Source organism: Odontesthes bonariensis, chromosome 6 (genome assembly GCF_027942865.1).
Source record: "Odontesthes bonariensis isolate fOdoBon6 chromosome 6, fOdoBon6.hap1, whole genome shotgun sequence".
NCBI lineage: Eukaryota > Metazoa > Chordata > Actinopteri > Atheriniformes > Atherinopsidae > Odontesthes > Odontesthes bonariensis.
In genome coordinates this window covers 33,975,569-34,003,029 of record NC_134511.1, presented here as the reverse complement: position 1 = coordinate 34,003,029, position 27,461 = coordinate 33,975,569, and the positions used below count along the sequence as shown (strand labels likewise).

The 27,461-nt window shown below is 42.0% G+C and overlaps 1 protein-coding gene across 4 annotated transcripts; it reads right to left on the bottom strand.

The window, feature by feature from the left end:
- On the bottom strand, positions 1 to 27,277 carry fgfr1a (fibroblast growth factor receptor 1a). Of its 4 annotated transcripts, none has more exons than XM_075468444.1 (18): positions 26,958 to 27,277; positions 22,103 to 22,283; positions 15,413 to 15,655; positions 14,359 to 14,448; positions 13,060 to 13,232; positions 11,184 to 11,307; positions 10,101 to 10,291; positions 9,714 to 9,864; positions 6,593 to 6,789; positions 6,052 to 6,197; positions 5,741 to 5,862; positions 5,066 to 5,176; positions 4,392 to 4,582; positions 4,159 to 4,281; positions 2,984 to 3,054; positions 2,763 to 2,900; positions 2,087 to 2,192; positions 1 to 1,974 (listed from the first exon to the last, which is right to left on the bottom strand). In XM_075468444.1, exons 2-18 carry the CDS (start codon positions 22,254 to 22,256, stop codon positions 1,798 to 1,800), a joined length of 2,508 nt encoding a protein of 835 aa, XP_075324559.1. In that variant the 5' UTR covers positions 22,257 to 22,283; positions 26,958 to 27,277; the 3' UTR covers positions 1 to 1,797. The 4 variants fall into 4 exon arrangements, with proteins under 4 accessions (XP_075324559.1, XP_075324561.1, XP_075324560.1 ...); XM_075468446.1 differs by having other exon boundaries at positions 6,599 to 6,789; XM_075468445.1 differs by lacking the exon at positions 9,714 to 9,864 and adding an exon at positions 8,807 to 8,951.
- Positions 27,278 to 27,461: the final 184 nt, after the last annotated feature.

Here is a 27,461-nt window from a genome sequence, read left to right as displayed (position 1 = left end):
ACTCAAAAACAATGACATCACCTGTATCATTCTAAATCTTGGAAGTGCGTGTGGAAATCTGAGGGCTGCTATTCACGTCGAGCCAGACTTCTAAACTCGTGGCATGACCCATTGAGCACACGGTATTTTGGTTTTAAACTGACAAATCCCAGCGGTGTAAATTAATGTCGGTATTAAAGTAACCCGTTATCCATTAGCAAGTAAAAAGCTTACCATCTTTACTGTAATACAACATGTGAAGTGCAACTGCACTGACCCATGTTCTAAGGAGAGGCATTTAAAAAGGGTCAAGAGTGTGTTTCGCCGTGCAGCTGATTTTAGCCTGTTGCGTGGTGACTGCAATACAGGTGATGCATCAGCCAATGGCAGCAAGCCAAAGCTGAAGATGGGAATCAAGGTTGGTGCAGCTGATGGATTGGAGTGTAGCGGCAGCACTTGCCAAGCTAGTCGCAGTCATAAATTACATGTTTGCTGCCGCCTGTAGCTCTTAGCACCTCTGATGTCAGCAGCACATTATCATGTCTAATCAAACCCCAGCAACCCATGTTAAAGGGTTGGGGGATTTAAGTGGCCATCCTTCCATCTCTTTAAACATAATTTACAATCACAAACATGAAACTCTTTGTATTTATTAACTGGTTTATGGAGTTGAGTTCAAACTCTGGAAGCTCAGCTTGCTTGTTTATCAATAACATTTTATTTAATGTAATCCTTTTTATGATGACATACGTGTTCTGCCACCCTTTGTCAGAAGTTCTATGGCAGCGAGTGTAACTCTCTGTCAAAGCATTTACAGTAGAGGATAAGTTCATCACATGAAAGTCACGCACAGTGGAAGTGCATGATGTTGAGTGAGGCAGATTACTCTGAATTTTAACAAGCATGACATTAAGACTAGGAATATTTACAGTTGTGACCATCCATGAGGTTAAATGAACAGACAAGTTTCCACATGCGTACACTGCATACATAGTCGTACACAGACAAACGAACATTTTAAGTAACCCATCTTCTGCGGGAGAGAACCCCCAAACAATGAGTTATGCTGTATTGCAAGGTTGTTTCTTGAAATGCATTTACAGTTAAAAAAATATAAACCCATATATATATATTTTCCATTTATGTCTATGCAGTAAATTCTGGAGAACCAAAGCTGTGATGCAGTGAAAAAACTGGCCATGTAATTCTCTCGATACCCTCATGTAATAACTGCCCCTACGGTGTATTAGAAAATAGATCAAACAATAGCATCCTTGTACAAAAGACAATAAATCAATTACGGTAATAAAAATAAGAGTACAATGTAAATATATATTCATATTTATAATTTTCTAACTGTATTTACAAGAAGAGAGTGAATAATGCAGTAGACGACAATGCTGCGCATCTCCTGTTAGTGTTTTCTCTGGATTTGGTCCAAAAAGTAGAATTATGTCTCCCACTACTGATGAAATGACAATGGAGGGACAGACAAAATGAAAATTGACATAATCTGACACAGTTGGGGGTCAGTCCTATAGATTCTCCTGACTCAACACTGAAATGCCCAAAGTGAAGAGAAAATTGTTAGTCTGCTGTGACAAACTGCCACTCCTGCTAATAAGAAGTGCCCCAAGAACCGGCTGCACTCTGCAGTCCATGTGATCCACCGTCTTCTACACAGCATCTCCGAGCTCGTCTCTCACAGAGCACCAGCGCTTTTTTAGCTTAATCTCTGGGAACGCGGGGAGGAGTCCAACCCCATGAGGCAGGGAGCAGAGGAAAATGTCAACATTTGTCTGATTGAAGACGGAGGTATCAGCGTTTCTTAATGGCTGCCCCATTGGAGTGAGGGGGGAACTTTGGCAGGCAAGGCTCCTCCGCTCCAGCATCGTGGGAGAAAACCGAGTCCTCGCCGGAGGAGCAGGTGGAGCTCCGGGTGTCAGGGTAGCTGGGGGAATATTGATCCAGGGGAACGGAGAGCTCCAAATACTCCTATAGCCACCAATGGACAAGAGAAGAAGAAAAAAAAAAAAAAAAGTTAACTTCCATCACAAAGTATCTGATCATCTGCTGCATACTTCTTGCTGAGTAGTGGCAGACTGACCTGGTTGGATGTCATGGCCAGACAACGATCCAGGTCCTCCACCAGCTGTTTGAATGTGGGTCTCTGAGACGGAACAGCATGCCAGCAGTCCCTCATCATCATATACCTGCAGAGAGAATAAGATCCAAAGGCAATTAGTCTCCAAATAATCCTCCTATCTCAGCATTAATCTCTAAAACATCAAATCTCTCCAATGAATGTTCAACTCTTCTGGGTAAAAGTTAAAAAACAGAGATCCAGAAGTAACAAGTTGGTGACAAGAAAATAAAACTGAATAATATGTTCCGGCTGGAGCTCGCTCAGCGTTGGACATTTCATTTCACTCTCCATCACACAAACAGTTTCAGGGAACATTGTTATGTTGCTAAGCACCTGGAATGTTTCCGATATACAATTACATGGGTAAAGTAAATATTAATGCCAACTGTTTGGACCAGACACAAGATATGTGGCTCATCTTTTGAAGAGGTTTCTTTTTAAAATGGTTGTACTGAACCAACTGTACTGTACTTAATCATATACTTTTTCTCTCCTTAGATCGTAAAGTGATGCTATTTAATAGAATAATCCTCCAAATCCAAATATGGAAATGATGGAAAGAAGATATTAAAGGTTCTAAGAGTAAAATCGGCAAAGTGTGCAGAGCGTGCTGCGTTTCTGTGTAGCGCTTCCTTACAGCTCATGAGTGCACGTCGAGGGCTTGTCCATGCGGTGGCCTTCCTTCAGCAGCTTGAACAGCTCCTCCACTGGGACCCCAGGATACGGAGAGCCTCCGAGGGTGAAAATCTCCCAAAGCAGGACCCCAAATGACCAGCTTAAGACAAAAGTAGATAGAAGAGTCCATCTCTTTGGCACAACTAAATGTTTATGTCACAGTAAAAGGCACGTAATACTCACACATCACTTTGGTGTGTGTATATCCGGTCGAACAGAGCCTCAGGAGCCATCCACTTGACTGGTAAACGACCCTGTGGGAAAGGTATGAGAGTTACCATAGTAATACTACTTCTGAGGCATGTTCTTCCAGGGTCTGAAATAAAAACCTAACAGCAGCTTTTTTTTTTTTTTGTTTTGTCAAGTCATCTACATCTACTTTTCAGATAGCCAATCAGAAATTGGCAGAAACTGTTAGACAGGTAAATGGAGTCTCTCCTGATATGAACTTGTATTATATGTAAGAGGGAAACAACAACAGCAAACGCAGAATCATCTCTGATTCTCTAAAATGAGAGCACATGAGAGACAGCTGGCGACTGCAGACTGAAAGAAACTACTCAAACTTACATAACCCCCACTGCATAAAAAACATATTTTCAGGCTTGTCTGCTGTGTTAAAACGACAATCTTGAAATCTTGGTCGCAAGACTTTCTTTCGGCAACCGTGACGTCATAGTTCCCAGATTTCCTTAAATGGTCGTATTCTCTTTAGGGCCCTTAAGGGCTAGAACACGCACATCATCCACTGAGACCATATTAAAATGATCTATCTGGAGTTGATCCTTGATCCTTTTCAACGCCCCAAAAGACCCAATGATCTTGGATCGGTGGATGCGGTCTGTTTTTCCTAGCCAGCAACACAGTCAGAGAAATGTTTGACTTGGTTCTCTACACTTAACGGACGACGGTTTTATGAACAAGGTCCAGTACGATGATGGCTTTGTGGGGAAACTGAAGCTAAAGTCGAGGCTATTCCAACACTAAAATGGCAAGCGAAACGGTTTAAAATGTCTGTGCTTTAGCAACATCCTCAAAAATGTTGCGTTTGTCAAAGTTTCTTTTTAGTTTGCGAGTCGTTGTGGCTTCCTGACAGTCGAGGGGAGGGCTTTTGCCCGTTCATGAGCCGCAGTCGACCAATCAGAAGATGCTTTAGCCAAATATGTATCCAATATCAAATATTTGAATCCATCATACTCTACAAATTTATAATCTCAATAAAACATATTCAAACCACTGCATGGAGACCATTATTGTGGGTTATAAAAATATATGCTTGTCACTTTTTTTTCCCTCCCCCGTTCAACATTCCAGATGTGTTCAATGATAAAGGAAAATAGAAAATTAGGAATACTCACATTGGTGGTCTTCTTATAGTAATCAATGTGGTGGATATCTCTGGCCAGGCCGAAGTCAGCTATTTTCATCACATTGTCCTCAGTTACCAGAACATTGCGAGCAGCAAGATCTCTGTGAATGCACTGAACAAAAAAACAAAAGTTGTTCTGAACACAGGGTGCCTAAACTGTGACGTGAGGAAGTAAATATTCGGACAATTTCCCCAGAAGGCTGAGAGAACCGTTTGTTGCACCTTTTTGGAGGCCAAATACTCCATGCCTCGAGCCACTTGGTAAGCGCACGACACCAGGTCTTTGATGGACATATTCTCAATAGGAACCTGGTCTGGGTTGTAGCAATACTCCATGCCTGGTGGGCGACGAGCTCGCAAGTACTCCCTCAAGTTGCCCTTGGATGCATATTCAACGATCACATATAGGGGACCTAAAAATGATGAGAGAAATATTAGACCAAACAGAAACTGTAAGATATCATTATTATACTTTTTGACAACATTCTCAGATGAGTCTGAATTTACAGCAAAACACTTCCCATGGAGTTCTATGAATACACTTATAAGCAGAGGTGTCAGAATAGCTGACAAACAAAGTGGAGCGAGCACAGATCTTTGTACCGCAGAATGTGGGCAACACAGAGACGTGCACTGTGGGGTCATTAGAGGTTAGTTTGCTTTAGTTTTTTCAGTCCGGGTGATTGGAGAGGAATGACAGCAGCTATGGTTGATTCAAGCTGTGAGCTCGGAAGCTGGTGTCAGAATCATTTATGCATGCTTTCCCACACTTCCCTCAAAGTAAGGCCCACAGTAGAGACTCTTGTCTCATGAACAACAGTGTGTGTGTCTGTGTGCATGCTGGTCGAGGAAGACCAGAGCAGGTCAGTAGCAGGCCCCAGTCTGTCTGATCCTACCATCCTGTGTACAGGCTCCCAGCAAATTAATGATGTTCTTGTGCTTCCCAATGATCTTCATCATCTCCATCTCTGAAATCAGGTCCGACAGGTCTTTCTCTGTGGCATCAGCTGTAAAGGAGAAGAATGACTAATATTAGGGAAATAAATCCAATTTCTGTTGGTGCATGGGCCGAAAAAGGTTCACATTTATGTCCCTGAAAAGCAAATACGTCGACACTGCAACTTTTTTGGAGCAGACTGGAGTTTGTAGAATGTTTCGTTGTAAAATGCGCGAACAGTACAAGACATTAAATGCTACTTTCCATCCGTCTTTACTCCCTTGTGCACTTTTTTGTGCACTTAATGAACAATGTTTTATGTGAGATTTCAAGGGTTCTCATAAACTTTTACTCGGTTCTCTCATTTTCACAATGGCTCGGATCCAACAGCAGATGTCTGGTAGAATTTGTTCATTCCAGTTTGAAGCTTTTTTTTCTCTCCCGGAAGCACATGCTTTGTGCTTTCTTTAAACCCTTTTCTATAGTCCATTTTCTTCCTGCCAGTCACTTAATATTAATTCAAGTCACTCATTCCAAAAAAAATAAAAAATAAAAAAATAATAAAATCTCAGTTCCAGCATCAATCCAATCAAGTCTACGGGATACCAATTTTTACAAAGAAAAGTTTAATCACCTTTCAGCATTTTCACTGCAACCTTGGTCACACGGTTTGGCTTCTCCTTGTCCAGACCCAGTGCCTCCCCCATCACCACCTGACCGAAGCAGCCCTCGCCCAGCGGTTTCCCAAGAACAAGTCTGTGAAGGAGAGATGAGACTGTCATTTTATACTCGTCTGGCACAAACACACCAGCATAAAAACACTTTAAATAATTTATTTGTGGGAAGACTGAGAAACTTTGACTTGTGCAGCTATTTCAGTCCAATACATTTCCATCAGCCTTAGAGCTGTCATTGCATTGTTTGAAGCTTTTATCAGACACATACTTGTCCCTGGGAAGCTCCCAGCGGGGATCTTGGGGCAGTTCATACTCGGACACTCCTGCCAGCATCGGAGAGCCACTAGAGGAGAGGCGGGAGGGCCGAACCAGCATCACTCCAGAATGGATGGAGGAGCTCGAGTCCACTGACACCTGAGGTGAGAAAGAGGGACATTACTTTTCTCATACTGGAACAAACACCAATATCAGGAGTTTATCTAGCCACCAGTGTCTCAGAAGAAAAATATAAAAACACGCTTTGCTGGAGTTCCTTTGAAAGATTGTGTGTAAACACTGCTGTGGTTTGTGGACTCTTAGCACTCCTCAAATACTCACACTTACCTGATGTAAGACCTTCAGGGTCTACAGTAAACCTGAAAGCTAATAACAGCAACAATAGCAGCAACATAAGTTTATGTCAAAATCTGCAGATGAGTCACATCAGAAGCCAAAATGTATAGAAAAGCTTTTCTTTTATAATAATATGAACAAAGGACAGACAGGAAAGGTGACACAGTTAAAGTTTTCCAAACCCCCTATCTACTTTCTGTTACCTGTCTGCGCAGCGGGATGCTTTTAGCCAGCTTGTGGACGGCCAGCTGACTGTTGAAGTCACTCTTCTTCGAGGAGGTGCGAATCTTGACGATAATTACGATGGCAATCATTACGGCGATGAAAAAGAAGCCCACACAGTAGATGACCACCTCCAAGTAAGTGTGGCTGGCTGGGGGGTAGTGCGTGATGGCTAGAGGAGGGGCAGGGTGACAGGGGGCAGGGAGGGGTGGGGTCAGCTGACATGGATTAACCAACTGTGCATAACCAAGTACACAAAACAAGCAGCAGCAGCAGAAAACAAATGGCCAAACCAGAAACGCACGCACACACACACAAACATGTGATAAAGCCAGAGCCTTTAGCACATATGAGACTGAAATGCACCACCCACAGGATTGTACTTTCTTTTCTTTAGATATGATCAATAGTTGTTTTTTTTTTTTTTTTTTTTTTAAATCAAAGTGCAGCCAAATTCTGTAAAGGTGCATGTTGGTCCCAACATTGTAACTCATCGATCCTGTGATTCAGATAGTTCTTATTTTCACGAATGATCGATATATAACAAAGTTTAAAGTGCCAAGGGTCTGACTTTTACGAAGAATATCAACATTTTAAACAGACTTTTTGTAGCTCAGGCTGTCCACGTGACATTTAAATTGTTCTGATGGAGCTAAAGAAGCGTCTCACAGCGTATCAGTGACAATATCAATCCTCACCTCATTTGTAATGCAATGTTAAACAAGTTGTGTAATTGTAATACAATGTTTGTTGTAACATTTTTTATGTGCTTAGATACACTTGAAAAAGAAAATGCTAATTCAGATCTTGTTTTTTTCCTCCCACTAAATGAAAACACCAACATTTATTCATACCAACAGTAGGGGTGTAGTGGATTCCACATTTCTGAAAAAATAAAATGGCTGGAGCATAATTTGGTTTGAGAGGCAGCTTTGTAGAAAGAAACCAGATCTCAGAGATAACTTCTTAATTTTTTTTTTTTTTTTTTTTTTTTGTTTTAACTACTTATTCCATTGGTGGATTTAAATTGTGTCAGGTCAGAAATGATACTGTTAACCGAGTTACGTCTTTTCCTTAAATTTTCATATAGATGCAGACATTTAAAAAAAAAAAAAAAAAAAAAAAAAAAAGCCTTAAAAGAGCCATTTAAAAATCCATTCAGCTGTTGTTCTCCCAGTCTGTTGGAAAGTTAACAACATTCTCAATGAATGGTCATACTTGCTGCTAAAGCACCCTCACATTAAGGATTTTCTGTCCAGTACAAACTGAAATAACACAGCTTTTTTCAGTGGTGGATATATATTCTGAAAAGTTGTTATAGCTCTACATTTACTTTTTCTGAAGCTGACAAAAATGCAGCGTTTTCTAACTGCATCTCGTACATACATTTATGGTAAATCTCCAGTTGCAAATGTACTGACCCAGTTTGTTGCCCTTTGCAAGTGCATACAAACAAAAAAGTCCTAGAAGGACCATGTTGAATAATGCATCCCAAACCTTAATGTCCAAACTGAAGTGCACCATTACACCCCTAACCAACACAAGCGACTTACACTTGTATGAAAAGGTTGACGGACAAGCAGCTTGATAATTGGAGAAATGCCTATTCCAATATCCACTGGAATGAGACACATCGAGCCAATTATCAAAGCCAGCCACTGTGCTCACAGCAGGAAATGACATCAGCGATACATGTCATTTGTTGCACTTGTCAAAGAAAATCAGCTTAATACCAAGTCAAATGCAAACATCATTTAAAGAGCAGAATGGAAGAGACAGTTCAAAGTGAAATCTGATCAGAGCTGCCAAACAACCCCTCTACAAAACGAGGTTCTACCTGGCCGAGACTGTTGAATATACTTCTGGGTGATATTTCGCTTTTAAAATACTCCAGGCCCCGGACAGCTCTTGGGCTGTTTGGCATTTGCTGATTTAATTGAAGAAACAGCAGAGCATGCCTAGGACTCTCCCCCATCTAGAGAGTTGAGATGGAGCAGGAGCCATGCTGAGCTCAGAGACAGGGGAGGTTTTAGTACCGAGTAAGAACGTGCTCTGGCTTCTTCTCGCATTTTTCACCGAAATAGCAGTCAGAGAAGACCCTTTTCTGGAAAAATGTGAACATGGACAGCCAGGCTTAGGCTGAAAAAAGGGAAATAATGAAAATGTAAGAGAGACAGAACCATTGATACCTTCCAAAACGGTCAACCATGCAGAGTGATGAGAGAACCCGATAGAATTGCCCGCCAAGCAGGTATACTCCCCAGCGTCATCAAAAGACACATTTCTCAGTTGAAGGACTTCCATTTCCTTGTCCGTGGTGTTAAGGCCAGCGGTCTAGAAAATGACAAAGGAAGTAGACCCAACAAGAGGAAAAGGGAACCATGAGTAAAGGATTCTGAAAGAGAAAGAGAACAGAGGAGCGTTCTCCTCCTCAATTCCAACATCATATGCCCAAAATGTAACACCAAGAGTCCCCCAGAGGACTCTGTCAGGAAGAGCCCTCCAGTATCTGTTAGTGGAAAAGATGCTCAGGTGAGTCTGTACTGCCGAGCTGCTCACTGGGCCACACCATCACCATGTAAAATACCTCGGTCTCATCTCTACATGCAAGAGATGGGCATGGAAAACTCCGCAGCAGAACTTTGCACTCACACTATGCCAGATATACAAACAGCAGGAGGTATGAGAAACATAGATAAGCAGAGGATGACAACAGAAAAGAGTGGGGGGGGGGGGGGGGGGGGGGGGGGCGAGTTTGTGAGCCATGTAGAGGGAATGGACTTTCATGGGTAAGGGAGCGAGAGTAATAGAAGATGGCAAGAGAGGCCCTTATTAGGAGGGCACAGCAAAGGCATGGGGGCAGGAATGAGAGCAGGTCCAACTTAAAATTTGAGATTAAACACATTCAACTGTTCTGCTGGGAATTTTCCATAGCGTCATTTACAGTCAGGAGCACTGAGGAGAGAGGGAGGGAGAAACAGAGGGAGGGAGGAGAGAAACAGCTGAGGTTGTCTCCAGTTATAAGACTCTAGTTTTTCCAGGTGGTCCTAGAAGCCCCTCCAATGTGCCGTCCCTGTGCTGCTGCGTGGTGGTTACCTGTGGGATCATATCTGGTGACTGTCAGCCAGGCTGACTGATTGGCCTCCCCTATATAATTGGACACTTTACATATATACTCTCCGCTCTCCTCCTCAGTCACATTGTAGAGGGTAAGCACCTGAGCATCCGAGCTATTGACCCCTGAATGCTAGAGATAAAAACAGGTCATATACAGCAGATGACACAGAAACTTTGATGGGTGTGTACAGGAGTTAAAAAGGCAAAAGACACACACTCCTTTCACAGTATGTACTTGATATTTAGGGAAATAAATAAGATAGCAATTAAACAATAGATTTTTAGTACGGAGCAATTAATATTTATTTTCTTTATGTGAATCATTACAGGAAAATTGAAAAAGGACCGAGTAGACCAGGCTCCTACCTTAAGGACACGGACATATGGTAAACCGTCAGGTCCAACACGGCTCCCGTTGAGCTCGATATGTTTCAACCACTGAATATGAGGCTGAGGGTCGCTGAACACCTTGCACTCGAACTCCACATCGCTGCCTACCACTACTGTACGATTGGCCGGCAAGCCAGCCTGCAGGATCGGCCTGTGGGGAGAGCGCTCTGCAACATGGCCAAAAGCCACAGAAACTTAACTTTAGATGTTTGGTGAGCAGTGAAGCAGAAGCTTCATTAAAAGACAAACAAATGCGCAATATTTGAAAAGTACACACGGCTGACTGATTATCAAACACAAGGCAAATAAAACTCCATCATGCGGAGGCTTTGTTTTTGGAAACAGCCAGTGGTGATGGCAAACACGACTGACTGAATTATCTTATATCATACCATATAATGTCAACAGTTTTGAAGTTAGAGTACTTTCGCCGGCTACGTGTCGCTTGTCATCTTATCAAGAGATGGCAGCAATAGATGCAACAGCAAGCCAAGCATCTCGTCAGGAGACATCATTTTGGAGACTAATAACTCTCAAAAGTAAACTTACAAGCCATGTATATGGAAGGATGTCAACTGTACAGGCTTTCGTAACAGAGACTTGCTTTAGTACTTAGTAAGCATTTGTAATAGTACTTTTCCCATACTGAAACAATCTCTGTGCAAATCAGACTCTACGTCTACTGAGACAGGACAAAGCCCAGAGGACGGCAATGGAGGAAGTGGGCCTGTGATTTATAAGACCAATGGTGTAAGAGCGAGTCACAGGGCAGGACCATGGAGAGTAATTACTTCTCCCTTTTCCATGGCTCTAATACTCACTGAACAAGTAAACACACAGTTCATCAAAATAGTGAAGAAGAAAAAAAAAGAAAAAGAAAAAAAATAATCAACAGACTGAGTTCAGTGTACGCAAAGACCGTTTCCTGTGCTGTAGGAATAAGGCATCATATTTGGGTCATCAGGCAAACTGATGAGACATTTCATAAAATTGATCCACCGTGATACTAGATTTTCTGACAAGAGACGTACCATTATGGCAATTAAAGTTCACTCTTACCGACTACATCCAGCTGGTAGGTGTGATTAATGCTGCCGTATTGGTTTTCCACTACACAGGTATAGTTTCCCTTGTCAGAGGGTACTACAGATTCCATGATGATGGTCCACACATGGTCCCGCACCTAAAAGGAAGGGGGAATTAAGAATGAAGATGACAGTTTTCTCTGTGAGAAAGAGATCAGAGCGATTGTGGATTATGGATCTCCAAACCAAAGGAAAAAAAAATAATACAGATTCAGGTTGTTTTCTTTGTTGATTACCATAAACAAGGCTACAGTAATCGACCACATAGAATAATTTACTCTCCATTTGCTTTCTCCGATTAAGAAATAACTATTAATTTTGTTCACTTTACAGCAGCGCTAACACGGAGAATGATGTTTATTGTAATGCGCTCGCTACCCCCTTCTGCTGTGACAGTAACCAAAGTTTTAAACAGCAGATTCTTTTCCTACCAAACAAAGACCACATCAAAATGGGTACACGTTTTATATGCATTTGCCCCAACCTGTCTTATGAGCACCAACTGATGTCTGGCTCTTTTTTCCTAGACATGTTATAATTTTTCTTCCATAAATCTGCCAAGACTGCCAGTGTGTGATTAGCCAACTAACCTCTAAGGCAATGGTAACATCAAACATGCATATACACAGACTGAGCCATACAGTCTCCCTCATTTAGCTGAAAAAGTGATGAGGGATTCCAGCTGCCTGCCGCCAGATGTGTTACGCTTGGCTTCATATACATGTGGTCTACATTATTGCAACCCTCCTGCACGTTGCCGTGCTGACGATATGAACAATAGAAGCCCCGCCATAAAAGCAAGAGCGTGGGAGGGATGAGAGACGTCCCCAGCCGCTGATGCAGACCTTTGCACCTTGACTGAAAAAATTTTAAAAAAGCAGCCAGATGGTTAACTGTGCTGTTACGCTAGGTGGAGGGTTTAGGACGGACATGAGCAGCAGGCAGCTGAGAGGAAACTCCTAAATGTGTTCCAGCTGGGGAGGAAGAAGACTGGGGGAAGCACGACACAAGGCTGGATTAGCCAACACCTTGATGGGAAGAGCAGATGTAGTGAAGGGAGTAGATTGTCTCTTAGACTCTGAACATGCATCCCACACTTGTGTAAACTACCCCTAATGCAGCCCTCCACAGACTCCTAGAATTTGACTTGACAACTTGAAACCATGTGGAAGCCTGTGCCCAATAAAACCAAATTAATGGAATTAGCGCTCGGCCTACTTCTAAAAGGCATACGAGTTATAAGAACGCCACAGCACAGTAGAGCGTAAAAACATTTTATAACAGATCCGGTCCACAACCCTCACCTGCCGCACCTGTTAAGTAAATCCAGAGACGGTCTGACAACCATTAACCATCCTTTCTGAAACAGTTGGGCAACAGATACTCCCACGTTTAAGTAGAGGTTGTTAACAAACGGACAGATGTTGACAGAAAGAGAATCACATCACCGAAACAAATACAGCAGGTATCACGGTAAACTTAGTACTGCCGGGATGTTATTACAGAGTAGACCGACGCCTAGAAAGAGGACAACCAGTGCTATCCTTCATCCAAACGGAGGGCTAGGATTGCCCACCTGGAGGGAAAACTATGGCAGAACATTTGTTTTTGTGGCATAAGGTTTCAGCTTGCATTGTTACTAAGGTCAACTCTGAAACTTGCCTCTCTTTTTCTCTTACAGAAAGCTTTTCTTACTCCAGGGGAGGGGGCAGTGATCTAATGTGCAGATGAGATCACCGATACATCTTCACTCATCGGAAATAAGTTGGGAGTGATTCAATTATAGGGGGTGGTGCAATGTCAACAAGCAGCTCTGGGTGACAAACTCTTAAAACGTTTTCATCATTTACCTTGAAGCCTCCGATGCGCTGGTCTCTCTTGAACTCTTTGCCGTTCTTGTACCATTTCAGAGTGGGGGTCGGGTTGCCACTGGCCTGGCATCGAAACTTCACAGTCTTACTAGCTGGAACGGCGTGAAGCTTTTTCTCCATTTTTTCTGGATGCACCCACTGTGGGGCCATTGCTAAAGGAAAAAAATAAATAAATAAATGAATGAAAAATAAGAAATCAGAGATAAATAACACATTTTAAACGCATTATAAAATACATTAATTTGTTCAGAAACATCAGCTGAGTGGACACACTAAAACCAATCCTGGGATTTTATTGTTAAACGTTTTTTTACACTTGGGATCGGGTGAAAATGTTGGTAACATAAAAGTAAATGCAACCAGTGGCAATGGGACTGGGTTCAGCCAAAGTTCAGCAAACAAATATGTATGCACACAAAACACATGACTTACGAGTGCAGACAGGGCTGTAACCAGAACCCTTCCAAGAGCAGAGATTTATTACATTAGTTGCTCCAAAGCCTCAATTTCCATTGTGCTGTCTGTCACACTTTCAATCATTTTGGTTTATTCACTTTGCTTTCTGACTGGTGCTCTTTTAATTACATCATTTTCTTGCACCGTCTTGTTACGCAACTCTGACCGCAAAACCTACGCTTATGTTCACGTTATTTTGCCCGTTTTAGGGAAAATTCTGTTAAAAAGGTAAAGATAAATTTCAATGGAAAACCAGGAACTGTTGATATTTTGAGTTAAAAAAAAAAAAAACTGAGCTAAGTCTCCACCCTTAGCATCAAGCTTCTTTCAGATATAATCAAGATCGTCACCCCAGAAGATTTCTCAATTAGTCACATGGCTTGGCAATAACCAGGTCTTTTTATTTAAAAAAAATAAAAAAAAATAAAACAAAAGTCCCTCCTTTATCAAACAAATGTAGCTTCAAAATAGTTTCAGTTAAGTCATGTTGTCCAAATTCAGACTCATGGTCAGCATGCTTAAAAGCTGCTGGATTCTTTGTGGGCAGAGTGCACGGCAGCGACCTGATGAAAGAAAAACCACAGTGTCTCTATTGCTCTACAGACAAATTGGGGGGCATCTAAGGTTTACCACGATTAGTCACCACAGGGACTGATTCAGGGTGAAATCATTCACCCTGCTGTGATCCACGCACAGGACAGGCCTATAATTGAATTACGAAACTCTTAAATCACTGACCTAACTTGGGCTGAGTCAGTGATGACCAGTAGCACTGCTAAAAAAAAAACAAAAAAAAAACAACATAGGGATCAGACCACTTACGCATCAGTTTTTGGCTGCCCAACAACTTGGTTTCCTCAGATGAAGACTCTTCCTCGTCATCATCATCCTCAGATGAGGCCATGGTATCAACTGGTGGACAGAAAGTAAACAGGAGGACAATTTTATATTCTGAGTACTTATTCACACAGTAAACCCACATTTAGGAGAGCAAATCAGCTTTATTTTAAAGGGTTTTTTGAGTATTGTTATGTATTCATGCACTCAGAACAAGGGTCAGTATGTTCACTGAATGATATGCAAACTGTGTTACTGCAATATGTCCCCATTCAAAATTAAGAGCAAGGGATTTTTAACCATCAATTGTTCATAAGAAAGTTGGAATAAACTAATAAATGTGACATTGAGTTTATAAAAGGCGGATCTTGTGCTGTTCAGCGTGAATGAAACCTGGCTTTGTTGCATCCTCTCCTAGCGATGGGCTAAGATTTTAGAAAAGTTTTTAGACTTTTTGAAACGATAAGAAATCAAGTGTCTTATGCAATTATCGTCTTGATACGCAGCATTTTAATTGTTTTTACTGGCAGCTGGTATTAATATGTTACAAGCTGAGTTAATGCACAGAAATGATTGCCAAATGTCACGAAAAAACATAACAGAAAGGTGCCTCAGTACAGCCGGGCCACGGTACAACGTCTCTGGCACTGTGAGCTTAGAGGCTGAGGGTGGTCCAAGAAGACACGCATGCTAAGCTAAAGACGGCTGCTGTCAATCACGTCTGTGTGGAGTCTCTATAAAAAAAAAAAAACACAAACCAGATCATCGTCCAGTACAAACCCTTTTGGGTAAAGCTAGCGTGCCATAGGTTTACCACCAGTATGTGCTGTAATTTGAGAGCAAAGCAATTTTTTTCCCCTCTTTTTAGCCATGATGAACAGTTTCTGATAACTTTGTTTATTGTAGATTTTTTTTACATCGTTGTGAAAAGGGTGAAGCAGAGTGCGTGCGTTTGTATTGCGGGGGATCTGGGTGGGGGGAATTATTAGTTAAAAAAAAAAAAAAGGTTGTATAAATATTACCATTTCTATCCATTTACCTGTGACATTGAAGTGGACACTGTGGTTGCCAAAAGTGGTGCATGCGTACATGCCAGAATCAGTCAGCTCTACAGTCTCGATCTCCAGCTGGCCATTGCGGATGCGTGTGTGCTCTCCATCCACAACAGGAGCATGGTCTTTGGTCCAGTTTACAGCATGGAGGGAGTCCTTGGCAGAGCAACTCAAATCCAGACGATCCCCACGATAACGGGTGAACTGCTCTGCCTGCGTTTCCGCAGAGGCTGCAAAGAAAGCAGGACACGGTTACTGGCTACCGAATAGGCCCCGATGGTCAACAATGATGACGTTTTAATCTCCCACTTTCAGAACCATAAGACGAGTAACAATAGGGTTTGTGTTTTGCACATGTCAGTTTGGTTAAGCTGCTGGCTCAGAACTCTGACCCCTGAATCCACCTCCAAACCATAAAAAAAACTAAATGCTGAGTCACAACTAATGGTTCCACTTTGAAAGGACTGCGTAAAGAGGGTTTGTGTCTTCTCAGACTTCTTTTCTCAGTTTCCATCCTGAGGATAGCTCCTACTGAAAAGCAGACTCCATAGCAAACCATAGAACTACTAATAGATGGAATAGTGTGCCTAAAACCTTTCGCACAAAATGGGGCGCTATATTTACGGTAAACTCATTAAAGAAAGTACTTCAGCCTTAAAATGTGGTCCAAAACACACACATCACAAAAGCGCCACCTTGATTTCCTCCCACCATGCCTGTGTAACCTCTCCCCAGAATTAAATTGCATCGCAAATTAGTCAAGGCCCCCATTTTCAGGCGAGCAGGGAGCTACTTGGGAAAGGAAGGTGAAATTCAATTAGAAGAATGAAAAGAGGGGAGGTGTCACGAAGAGAGACACCTGAGCCCCCCTGTTCTAAATGACTACATAGTCTGCTAGGAAGGGGTAAACCAATTATGCTGACATGTTGTCCATCAGCGGTGTTGTTTGTCTAGTTACAAAAGCTAAAGATTGTCACTGACCAACTTGCTCGAAATTTTTGCTTTGAGAGGTCACTCTGAGGATATGCAGCAATAAAAAAAAATTTAAAAAAAAGGATCCTAAATTCTGTGGACATAAACACTCACTAGAGAGTATATTCTGTTTCTCATTTTAAAATGATAGAGAAACAGAATTTTCCAATTTGAGAGGCTGTTTGAAAAGATGTTCAAATAATGAATCATTGTTCAAGTAGTTGTGGATGAAATTAATTTGAACTGAATGATTTGTTAATTAACAATCCCAGCACCTCTATGGAGGAACTATTGGCACAGCTCTACTGTTTTAGCCTCCCCAAAGTCCCCTATGGCAGCACTGTTGTGTATAATCTCATTTTATTCATCCTCTCTTCCCATTTCCTACACAACCCCTTTTAGAGTCATAACAAAAAATTGAATTAGATAGTCAAGTACTGCAGTGGTGAACAATCCTTCAACATGAGATTACGAAAACCATTTTCAGAGCAAAGTGGATTTTTTTTTTGGTTTAAACATACTTTCCCCTGACAACAGGAAGCACATCTATACAGAACAACCTCGGGACAACATCCGCAAACCTGACTAATCCCTCCCACCAAGACAACAAAGAACTTCAAACAATACAGAGGAAGAGAGAGCAAGGCGAGCAAGCCAGTGAGCATGTGCATAGGAGCGACTAAGAGCGGGCCCTGCAGTGGCAGGTTCTAGTGCCAGTTGCTATGGTGACCCCACTTGGGCCTAGTAAAGGTATTTCCTGGATCACATGTGTCTGACAGGCCCTTAATCCCAGCAGGAAAAGGGGCCAGGGGGTAGGATCAACTTTCTCCTCAAAAACAAAACCAAAGTGGGGAAAGCAGAAGAGGCATTTAGACCCCATCTGCATTAAGCTGTTTAAACCTGGAAACCGATTTCTCACGTGAGCCACATTTCCGTCACGTTAGCATACCAGGATATTGTTTTAGAGGTCTCTCTTGAGATTACATAATGACGTGAACACATCCATTCTTATTCCTGGAGTGTTCAGCTGACTGATAACAAAACTGCCTCTCAGCATAAAAAAAAAAAAAAAGAAAGAAAAAGAACAGGGAGACCTGCACATAAAAATCATTCCTTCACTGGATACCGCCTGATAAAAGCAACACGAATGCGTATCATTTGGCTAGACCTGCCAGTTTTACGCCACAGAGATGCCATCTGTAACAGTGACAGCCCATCACCCTTCTGTTCGGCGAGTTCTTCTTTTCACCACCACTACTACCGAGCTCTCAGAGCGCCCAAATCCACAGCCAACGTTCCTCTTTTTTCCCCATTTCTATTGTGCTTTCATTGCAACCCACCAATACCATGTTAACCAGCAGACAATTCAAATCCACAAATCTGTCATTTGAATTTAATTATGAACAGAAAGTTGAAGGTACTCCTTGAATGGTAGTTCTTCTTTTCATGATCGTGAATGCAAAGTTAAATATTCTAAATAAAAGCCTTTAACTTTTCATTTCATAGTTAGAGGATAGAAAATGGGAGGTTTAGTAGTTTTAATTTGTAAAACTTTTTAAATGTTTTAAATTAAGCCTTAGAATGGTAAGTGTAGACATACTATAACATGATGGGCCATAGCAATGCAACCTGGAAATTGCCTTGAACACAGAGTGTGTATGCATTGAGTAGGGTTTGTCCAGTAGGTTTCTGTCCATCCGCTAAATGGAGATGTCCCTGATAAGACAGTGTCAACATCCCAGCTGTTAATCTGGGTCCAGACATCATAAAAACACCCATAAAACTGTAAAATCTACTTGTTGTTTTATTTAAAGCCACGGACAGGAAGACCATTTGTGCTTCTGTGACAGCCCTCTTGAAACTGGAGCAAAAGAATAACACAATTCAGAAAAATCAATCCTGTCCTGCTCAACGAAAGGCTAAAGCTAAAGTCTTTCCAGCTAACTCAGTGTCGACGCACCATTTTTCCAAAAAGCTACACACTCGTATCACACACACACTACGAACTCAAGTGTAAAGATTTCATACTTTACTTGAATCAAGTAGGCTTCATCTGCATTAATCTTCCTGCTACCACGATCAGATTAAAACGGATTAAGGACCAGTTTCAGGAAACAACCCACCTGGAATGCTCCGACATGGCTTCAGTCAACCATCTCTGAAAATTGACTGACACCATTTATAATCAGCCTAATTCTAAAAACCATGGCAGGAAGTTTGATGTAGAACAACAGTGATACTTTAAAACAAGAGGGGAGGGGGTAACTAATCTGTAAACGCAAGACCAAGTAAAATGAGGGGTTGGCGCCAGTCTATGGAACTTTCTCTGGCTAAAACATAGGAAGCAATACGCGGTGTGAATGACTTGTGGGATTTCCTGCTCTCGCTTCAGTGATGGTTGAATGCAGGAAAGCCGAGCAAGTCGAGGCTCCGCGGCGGCATGCGGAGAAAACGATTATGGCAAGTTTCCTTTGCAGATTTGACCACATCAAGGTGAAGCCAAGCGATGGTTGATGTGCAGAGGGGATTGATAAAATGCAGCAGTGGAAGGAAGGAAGGAAGCAAAAGAAAACGAAAACCATGCATATTACACAAGCACCAAAAAACAAAAAGACAGCGTGCCCGTCCGTAAAGCTCTCCAGTGGGGCGCCCTTTCATTCTTAAACGAGCCACCGACAATCAGCACTGATTAGCACTTGGTAACAACAAGGGGGGCTGTGTTATTCAAATCAGCTCTGCTGCATTTAGCCTTAGCATTTGTATTTAATAGACAAACATAATAAAACCAAGACCACATTGTTCTGTTACCATTATCTCCACTTTAGGTTTCTTCCTGAGAGTGAAAAGTCAGCTTCACGGGTTGGATTTTTGTGGAGACGCATTACAAATACATGATAAATACATTAATCTCTTAACATATGCACCGTTGGCCTCATCTTTTTTCCTGGATGGCTGTATTGTTTCTATGTGTTTATTAAGTTTACAGTGAAATGTCAATTTAATCCTGCTGAAAGCATCAAACTTCTCAAGCTTTTAAAAGATTTTTGGTCACTTGTTGAACAGTTTTTTTTTCCTTTCTTTTCATGTTTAAATTCTGGTTCTTTTGAAAAACCACTTTTTACCACTGAAATAATCTAAAGAAAAAACATCTTCTGCATCAATTCCTAAACCTCAATCTTTAAAAAAAAAAAAAAAAAGATCATTTTCTTGCCCATATCAGGAAGTAAGGAGGCAACTTTTAGCTGTGACTTCCTCTGAGATTATGAATTTAAAAGCTATAAATGCGTTTAAATTTTTTTAGAAAAGCCATTATCATTATCTGGACGTCATGATTTTTTCAGATGAAGAAGCTGATAGAAAATAATATATTTTATTACTAAAAGAGAAAATATTTATTGCTTTCAGGATCTAATCATTTCACGTTGTCCTGGTGTTTCACTGGGAAGAACTCTTTAAGAAGACCGATTGTGTTCACATGAAAATGCCACTTATCTCTTACACCAGAAGAAGCGGAGCCTTGCTCATCTGGGTCTGAAATAAGTCGCACTCAGCACTGTGAGCACCCTACATTTTAAAAGCCCTCCTCTAAGGTGCTGTTTACACATACCCGGGTATTTTGAAAAACGAAGACCTTTCCCTTAGTTTGTGCCTTTCGTTTATACACAAACGGAGTTTTTTCCTCCGAAAACGATGCTAAAAAAAAACTCCGGCAAAAGTGGAGATTTTTTAAAAACTCCGTTTAGCGTTTGTGTATAAACTGGTTGAAAGAGACGAAAACGGAGTTTTCAGAATGGAATGCGGAGTTGTCGTCATAGTACAGAGCCCCGCCCCTATCCGCCATATTGGCAGGATGCTAGCGTGATAACGCCATTCATTGTTTATCTGGCAAGCATGGAGGTACTAGCAGCATTTCTGTTGTTGAGAGCTATACCAGAGAGTCTGTAAAAGGGCTGTGGCTATACTCGCTTGTGTGATTTTGAAAATTACAGAAAAGGATCCGGAAGTTCTTCCTGTCAGCGGTTCTCTATTAGGCTTCTGATTGGCTTGTGTGGAATTCTCATTGTTCTAACACTGCCACCGTCAGGCTTGGCGTAATTTAATAGCTCCTGATAGCGTATTAATGCGGTCAATGTAGACGTGTTTTTTTTTTTTTTAAAACGGGGCTGTGTGCACCAAGTTTTTTTTAAAAACGAAGGTTAGAAAATATGCGTTTTTCAAAATTCCCGGGTATGTGTAAACAGCACCTAAAAGGCTCAGCAGCTCTCCTGCTGCAATCAAGTAAAACATTTCTACCAAGAAAAAGAAAACACAAATAACCTGGTTAGATAGATATGAAACATAAATAGGAACTTGAGGACTAAATCAGCCAAGTCTTAGTATTGGGAAAGGTTTAAAGCTTTAGAGTCATTTGAATGTCTGTCAGCGTGAGCCCTGAGGAAATTCAATGAACTGAATTTGTTCAAGGAGTTATTCTTTTCTTATGTGAGCATCGCACAACAAAAAAAATCCCCGAGACAAGCAATGAAGCACGCATGAAACAAAAGCATTTCCATATAACCATTTTGTTTCTCCACCCGAGACAAAAGGATTGCAACTAAATGCCTCTGCTGCGATTGTTTGTCGACAGCTGAAGCCATCCGTCACCCAGCAGGGAGGCGGGGGAAAGTGAAGCATTCCCAAGCAAAATGTCAGTGGGGGAGCAGCAGAAAAAGCACAGAGACACACAGATAGTACCTGGCCATTTGGTGATCAAGAACTGGGTGGAGTGCGAATGCATCAGACTTTCCCCACCCCAGTGGAAATTTATAGCTCACGTAAGAAGACAAACACTCTCCTCAGAAAGCTTATCCTTGAGGATAAGGAAGGGTTTAAAGCAGCATCTTTTTTCAAAAACGGGTTAATTTATAGTTCCCTGGCAGTTAACTCCTCTTTCAGTGACAACAAATACCTTTTCATTACAAAGGAGGAGAGAAGCAGGGGTTGCTAGGTAGTAGAGCTGCCCCCAGGCTACAGATGGGATTCATTTTCTCCTCCCTTTCCCACTGCTGACTTAAACACAGCCACACCAAGTTTATTTTAGGGCTCAGAGCCCAAGAGAGACCCTTTTGCTTAATTACTTCAATTATAATGCTGAACTTTATCATATTCCTTAGCTGTTCTCCACTTCCGAGTGCAGAATGTAAACATCCAAACCCATCTACCCACAAGCCCAGCCAGCTATTACACTGCTGGACAGTATCCAAGAAACACATTTTTAAGGATTTGATTTCAGTGCCTGTTTCCCCTTTTCTGGGCTAAACTTGTGTAACAGCCAGGCACGTCTGAATTCTGTATGGAAAGTCTTATGGTCAACAAGCTCTGCCCAGATGTGGGAAAAACAGAAAAAAGTGCAACTTGTAGTACGAAACACAATTGTGCTAGAAGTGACTCAAGCAAATGGGGGTGGTGAGTGAGCACTGACGCTACAAAGCAGAGACTTCACCAAAGCCTGGAGTATGTAAGGATTACATTCCTGTACAAAGAACAAAGCGTTCCTTATCAATTGACATCTTTTCAAGGGAAGAGTCAAGATAAGTCCGTCTGAATGGGTTTAAAAGCTCAAACTTTACATGTTACCGTACAAAACTGAAACCAGAACTGGAAAAAGAATATAAAATAACGTACAAATCAAGACTAAGCAGCTGCGAGTTACGAAGCGATCTTACCTTCATCATTGTTAGCAGGCCGGCATTGGGTCCTTAAAAACAAGGCGAAGAAAGACAGAAACAGAAGTAAACTTGGCCTCATCAGCATCCTGCTGACGGAGCTACAACCGCTGGCTTTTACGCGACTGGAACTCCATTCAGATCCTTGGGACATCAGCCGAGCGTCATTCACAGTGCACCACTAAAAAGAAAGAAAGCATGAACCAATGAGAAGCAAGTCAAATGATCTCAAAAGAATGGTCTGCTTTGATCATGCTGAAGGAAACTAAAGCTCAGTTTAACACGCAAGACTAAAGCTCGGTTTAAGCTCCAAATACAACAGCAAAATCAACACGTTATTTTTGTTAACAGGCATTTTCACACCCGACCAAAAGGAAGAGAATATTCTGTTTGTCTGTAAGGGTCAAGTCAGGTTCTTCAGCATTTAGGCCTACAAAACATTGATAAGAAAGTGAGGCTCACCAGACTGGGGCAGATAACTTAGTTAGACGCATCTAGCTCAAGCTGGGAATAAAATGTTCAAAACTTTAACGCAACTATTTCAATCAGAACTTGGGAGACTGTGCCCATACTCAAAGCCTGACAGTGGGCGAAGTAGAAGAAGCATGTAAGGATCTACAGTGCCTTCCGAGTTGAGGAGTGGGTGACTCTTACGTGCACATCTGCTTGAATAATCACCCTAAGCAGCATCTGGCCACAGAGATTAACGCTTGACCATAACTGAAACATTCTTCTTCTCCCAATTGAAGAATTTGTTACAGAAAAAGTAAATAAATAAAAAACCTTGTTGTACGAAACTCGTGTAGAGAGGCCATCATTTCCAAACAGAGATCTATCACCTAGCAGTTGGTTTTAGTTCCTAAACTCGATATGACCCCCACCCACTCCCACTCCCAGTCCCAACCCCCGCAAGCATTTGCTCCCATAAGGTGACAAGACATTTCACAGAAATTCAAGGCTTACTTTAGAGCCCTCATCAATAAATAAATAGTTTTTTTTTTTTTAAAGTAGCCAATTCTGTGAAACAACAACTACAACCACCGGGTCATTTCTGATTTAAAGAGAGACCACCTTGGTTGAAATGTTCACATAAACCCCGACAGACGAGGCCGTGCTTTCCTTTAAGAGGTTTAGCTTTTATTAATGTTCCCCTCTGAAACAGTCATTGTGTTCTCCTCAAAACCAATTCAATTTCACTTTCCAAGAATGGTCCAGTGTTCCAGCAGCTGAGCTGGGTCAGGGGGAGGGCTGAGAAGGGGGGGGGGGGGATAAAGAAGCTTGGTCATCTCTGCTCTGTAAGCTGTGAGTCAGTGTTTGGGAAGCCTCCAAGAAAGTGGTCCTGCTGCCAGACAGAAGGAACCGCAAAGAGTAGCCCGTCGCTGCTCCCCGGGCCCTCCTCACTAAAACAACCATCAATAGTTGAAAGAGGAGGAAGTAGCTTCTTTAAAGTAAGACGGGACGTTTTGTTATACTCCACGCCCCGGGGAGTATGAGTTAAGCACACAGTGGGTGAGTCTAACTGTCATCTTCGAGGGCATACTCTCCTTGTGGTAAGGAGGAGTCGTGAACCGAGGCCAACACACTGGCACACTCCTGGATGATATTGTTTTATCACGTTCAAGCACTTCCCTAACCATCTTTACTTTATTACTTAAAGGTAGGGTAGGAGATCCTGGATTTTGAGTCCAGCGAAGCTGCATTTTGAAAATACACAGGTAAAAAGTCCCAACCCTTTTCTTCACTTTCCCCCCGAAGGCACGCCTCTAGAGTACATGAACGTGCACGAGCACGAAGGTGCACGAGCGCTGTTCTGACAGCAAGCATCGATCGTTGCCGTATTTAGTATTTAGTATATGATAACTATACGTTTAATAATGCTAGGTGCTAGCCAAGCTGGCTCTAGTTTAGCTTCCTGCCAAGCTTCTGGACGCGTAATTCGTTCACGGAGCAGGGTACGTGCACAGGGGGAAGGAGGGGGAGGGAGGAGCAGATTGCAGTTTGATAGACGGCATCAGAATCCAATCATTGTGAACGGTCCGTTCAGTATGATTGGATAGTGTTTTTCCTAGATTGTACGTTCTAGAGGCCACTAAAACTTTTCATATTTGTGTCAAAACTTTTAATTAATTGGTTGCAATGGGGTTGTGAAGAGTATTTCAAGCAATATGTAAAAAAATGTTCCAGAAAAAGATCCCCTACCCCACCTTTAACAGTAAAACACACCATGGGAAATATGAGGTTCCTAATCCAGAATAAAATCAATATTTGTTTTGGTTACAGCATCTGATATCCTGCTATCAGAAATATTGCACAAGACTCTAAAGCTTTAGCTATCATATTCATGTGTTTCACTTACATTAGAATAATTCAGTTTCAAGAAAACACTAAATTTGACTATGAGAAAAGAAAACACGTTTCAGCAAATCATTTCTGTTGTCGGCATTTTAAACGTAACCACAGACAGCATAGTACCGACTGCAGGAACAAAAAAAATGACAAACACCTCAGTCAAAAAGCACAGTTCTGCACTGCTGACAGTGTTAAAGAGGTGTGGTTGAGGTGTGGAAGCACCTCATTCATATCCAACGATATTTCACTGCGAGTTGACAAAGCAAGTCTAAACCATCCAGCAGTGAAAGAATCCAACTAAAAATAGGGCCGGAAAATAGAGCTTTTCCTTTCTTCTTTTGGAGCTCAACTTTCCTGGTTGATGCAGAACGGTCATTAGCTCATTAACAGTCTGAAAATAAACACTGTAGCTGGAAAAATGCAGTTTGTTGTTACTGCTTTAAGAAAAAAAAAGTGGTGCACGACTAAATATTTGGTGAAGTCCCGCTTGTGGTCTACAGAAATAAAAGCGTTTCCCTGAAAACCTGCCAATCTAAAAAGGGGTTAGACTAAACTGATTAGAACATGCGTGAGACATTTAGCTCCTCTCATTATACGAAGACAAAGGTTACCAGCCTAACCCATAACATGGCCCTCACCATAATTACTGTTCACTGCCATCCATGCATAAAATTCCTCAGCTCCCAAATTCTGTAACCCCCCCCCCCCCCCCAATCCAGTTTAGTCTGCACTTGTAGCCAGCAACAGGCCAATCTGCACATGGCAGCAGTTCAGTGGTTGTCAGCCCATTTCCCCGGGGCTACTGTTTTCACAAAAACAGACACCTCTGTTTTTATTTTTTCTCTCCGTCTTTGCAGAAATACAATCTGAAGCAGCGGCTCACCACCAGCATGCCATGGCAGGAGATCAGGTGTCACGAGATTACACTAAAATGTAGAGACAATCAATTTCAAGCCATCTGACACTCTGCCATTTGGTTTGGCACTTAAACCTAAAGTGCTTCTCAGCACCGCTTGGTACCTGAGAGTTTTCACTCTGCCCCCACATACAATGCTCATAGCTCGCCTTTGAGATTTGACCAAGATGAGGGGAATGTGCTGTGCTCACATCAGCCCGAGACACAACAATCCAACCTCTTGGAAACAACTGGACTACTCCAGTGGCTGTAAGCACAACTCGCACACGTGTAGAGGAAATACTGAACGTCGGAATAACACACTTATTCAAGTACGCTGCTCAAGTGACAACAACCCGGAGCTAAGGGAGCAGCCTCATAAATTAAAGGGCAGAACTATTCTCCACTTCTCATTATACGGCTGAAGAAAAACTTCTTTTTTTCTCTCTCCCGGTGAACTCCCTTGCAGACCTACAGCTCGTCTTAACCATCCATCTTGTCCCTCTGCCTTTATAACATAACATTTAGAGCTTTACATAACATCAGGCCGGTCCCTTCAGGCCCACTCTTTGTGACAGATGTAGAAAAAAAAAAAGAATAAAAAAATGATGGCTCACAGCCGTCCACTTAGAAATTCAAAGATGTAACTTCACATCATTTCTGAGTGAGAACGACTTTTTCTGACTGGGCGTCTGAATCTGGGGACTGAATTAAGACACAAGCAAAGGGGGCACCATAACTTCTGCAACACATTTCATGGGACCACTTTAAACTCATCACAAGACTACAAAGAAGTTCAGAAAAGTGCATGCATCCATGCTCTTCTTGTGTGCAGTGGGAAACATTAGCTTTCTGGGCACTCTCATTTACGTGGTTAGTATTTATCAAAGCTGGGCTCATTTAAGGCGCCTGCTCTGGCAGAAAGGACAGCAAAGCAAGTTTTTACAGGACTGAAGGCAACACTGGAGTCTTGTGCTCTCGTACCCTTTCATTTCCGAGCATGGGGGAGGCTCTGGTGTTACGACGCATGAAAACCCTCTCAAGAAAGCTCCATTGCGTTGAGCAAGAAGGGGGAGAAGAAGAAGAAAAAAGGGCCAGAATGCAATTAAATATTTGCTTGCCAATTTAAGGGCTGCATTTCTTTATTCAGTCTCTTTGAAACAAATGAAGTCCCTCAATAACATCAACTCACCACCATGGCAAACAGTGGCTAAAGCCCTTTAACAGATCAACAAACAGTCAAATGAAGCCAAATCAAAAGAGTGAAGGTATAAAACGACCAGCTGACCTTCCTGGCGGGGAGCTGTGAAACGGCCAGATAAGGAAGGAGCCCCGAGCTGAGATTAGGTGCAGGAAAACTTCCAGAGCTATATATCCAGACTTTAATGCGTGGGCCGTTAACTAAGTTGTCTCGCTACCAAGGTTTAGCGAACAGGTTTGCGCAGATTTCTACCACTTCTACTTCAGCGCAAATAGCGTCGCCCCAATCAGAGAAAGAGACAAAGTGAACAGCAGAAATGATAAAAAAAATAAAAACACACTAAAAGAATCTTTCCTTTGTCAGGTCTTTATCATTTTTAACTTGGGCTTCAGCACTTTCTTTTATCTTACCTAGCTAATCAGGTCCGATGAAACGCAGCGAGCTGTGCGCTGGTTTTTTGGTAATCCCTTTATCCCAACACGTCTCGCACGCGATGAAATCTTGGGTCCTCTCTTTTGGAAACTGTATCCCGAAGTTGCTCAACTCATTCCAACAAAACACCCGGAGAGAGAAATGACGCTCGCTATTGTAGTAGTACTAAAAAAAAAAGAGGTATTTGAATCAAACTTGGAAAGTATTTTTTGGACCATTCCAGGCGGAGAAACGCTGTTCCACAACGAGAGTCCGAGTAGCTCCAAACCTCCCCCTCTTAAATCTGAGAGTATTCACATTCTCCGTAGGCCTACCAAAGGCAAGCCGGAGGCAATACACGGACAACTTCCGGTCTGATGTTACAACATAAAAAACAAGTTGAGAATTGTTATAGTTGCTAACTAAGCAGTAAACCCACAAGTTTGTCTAGTTAAATGGACCAAGTTGCGCAGCTTTTTATGCTGCTATTATTCTGTTTTCTA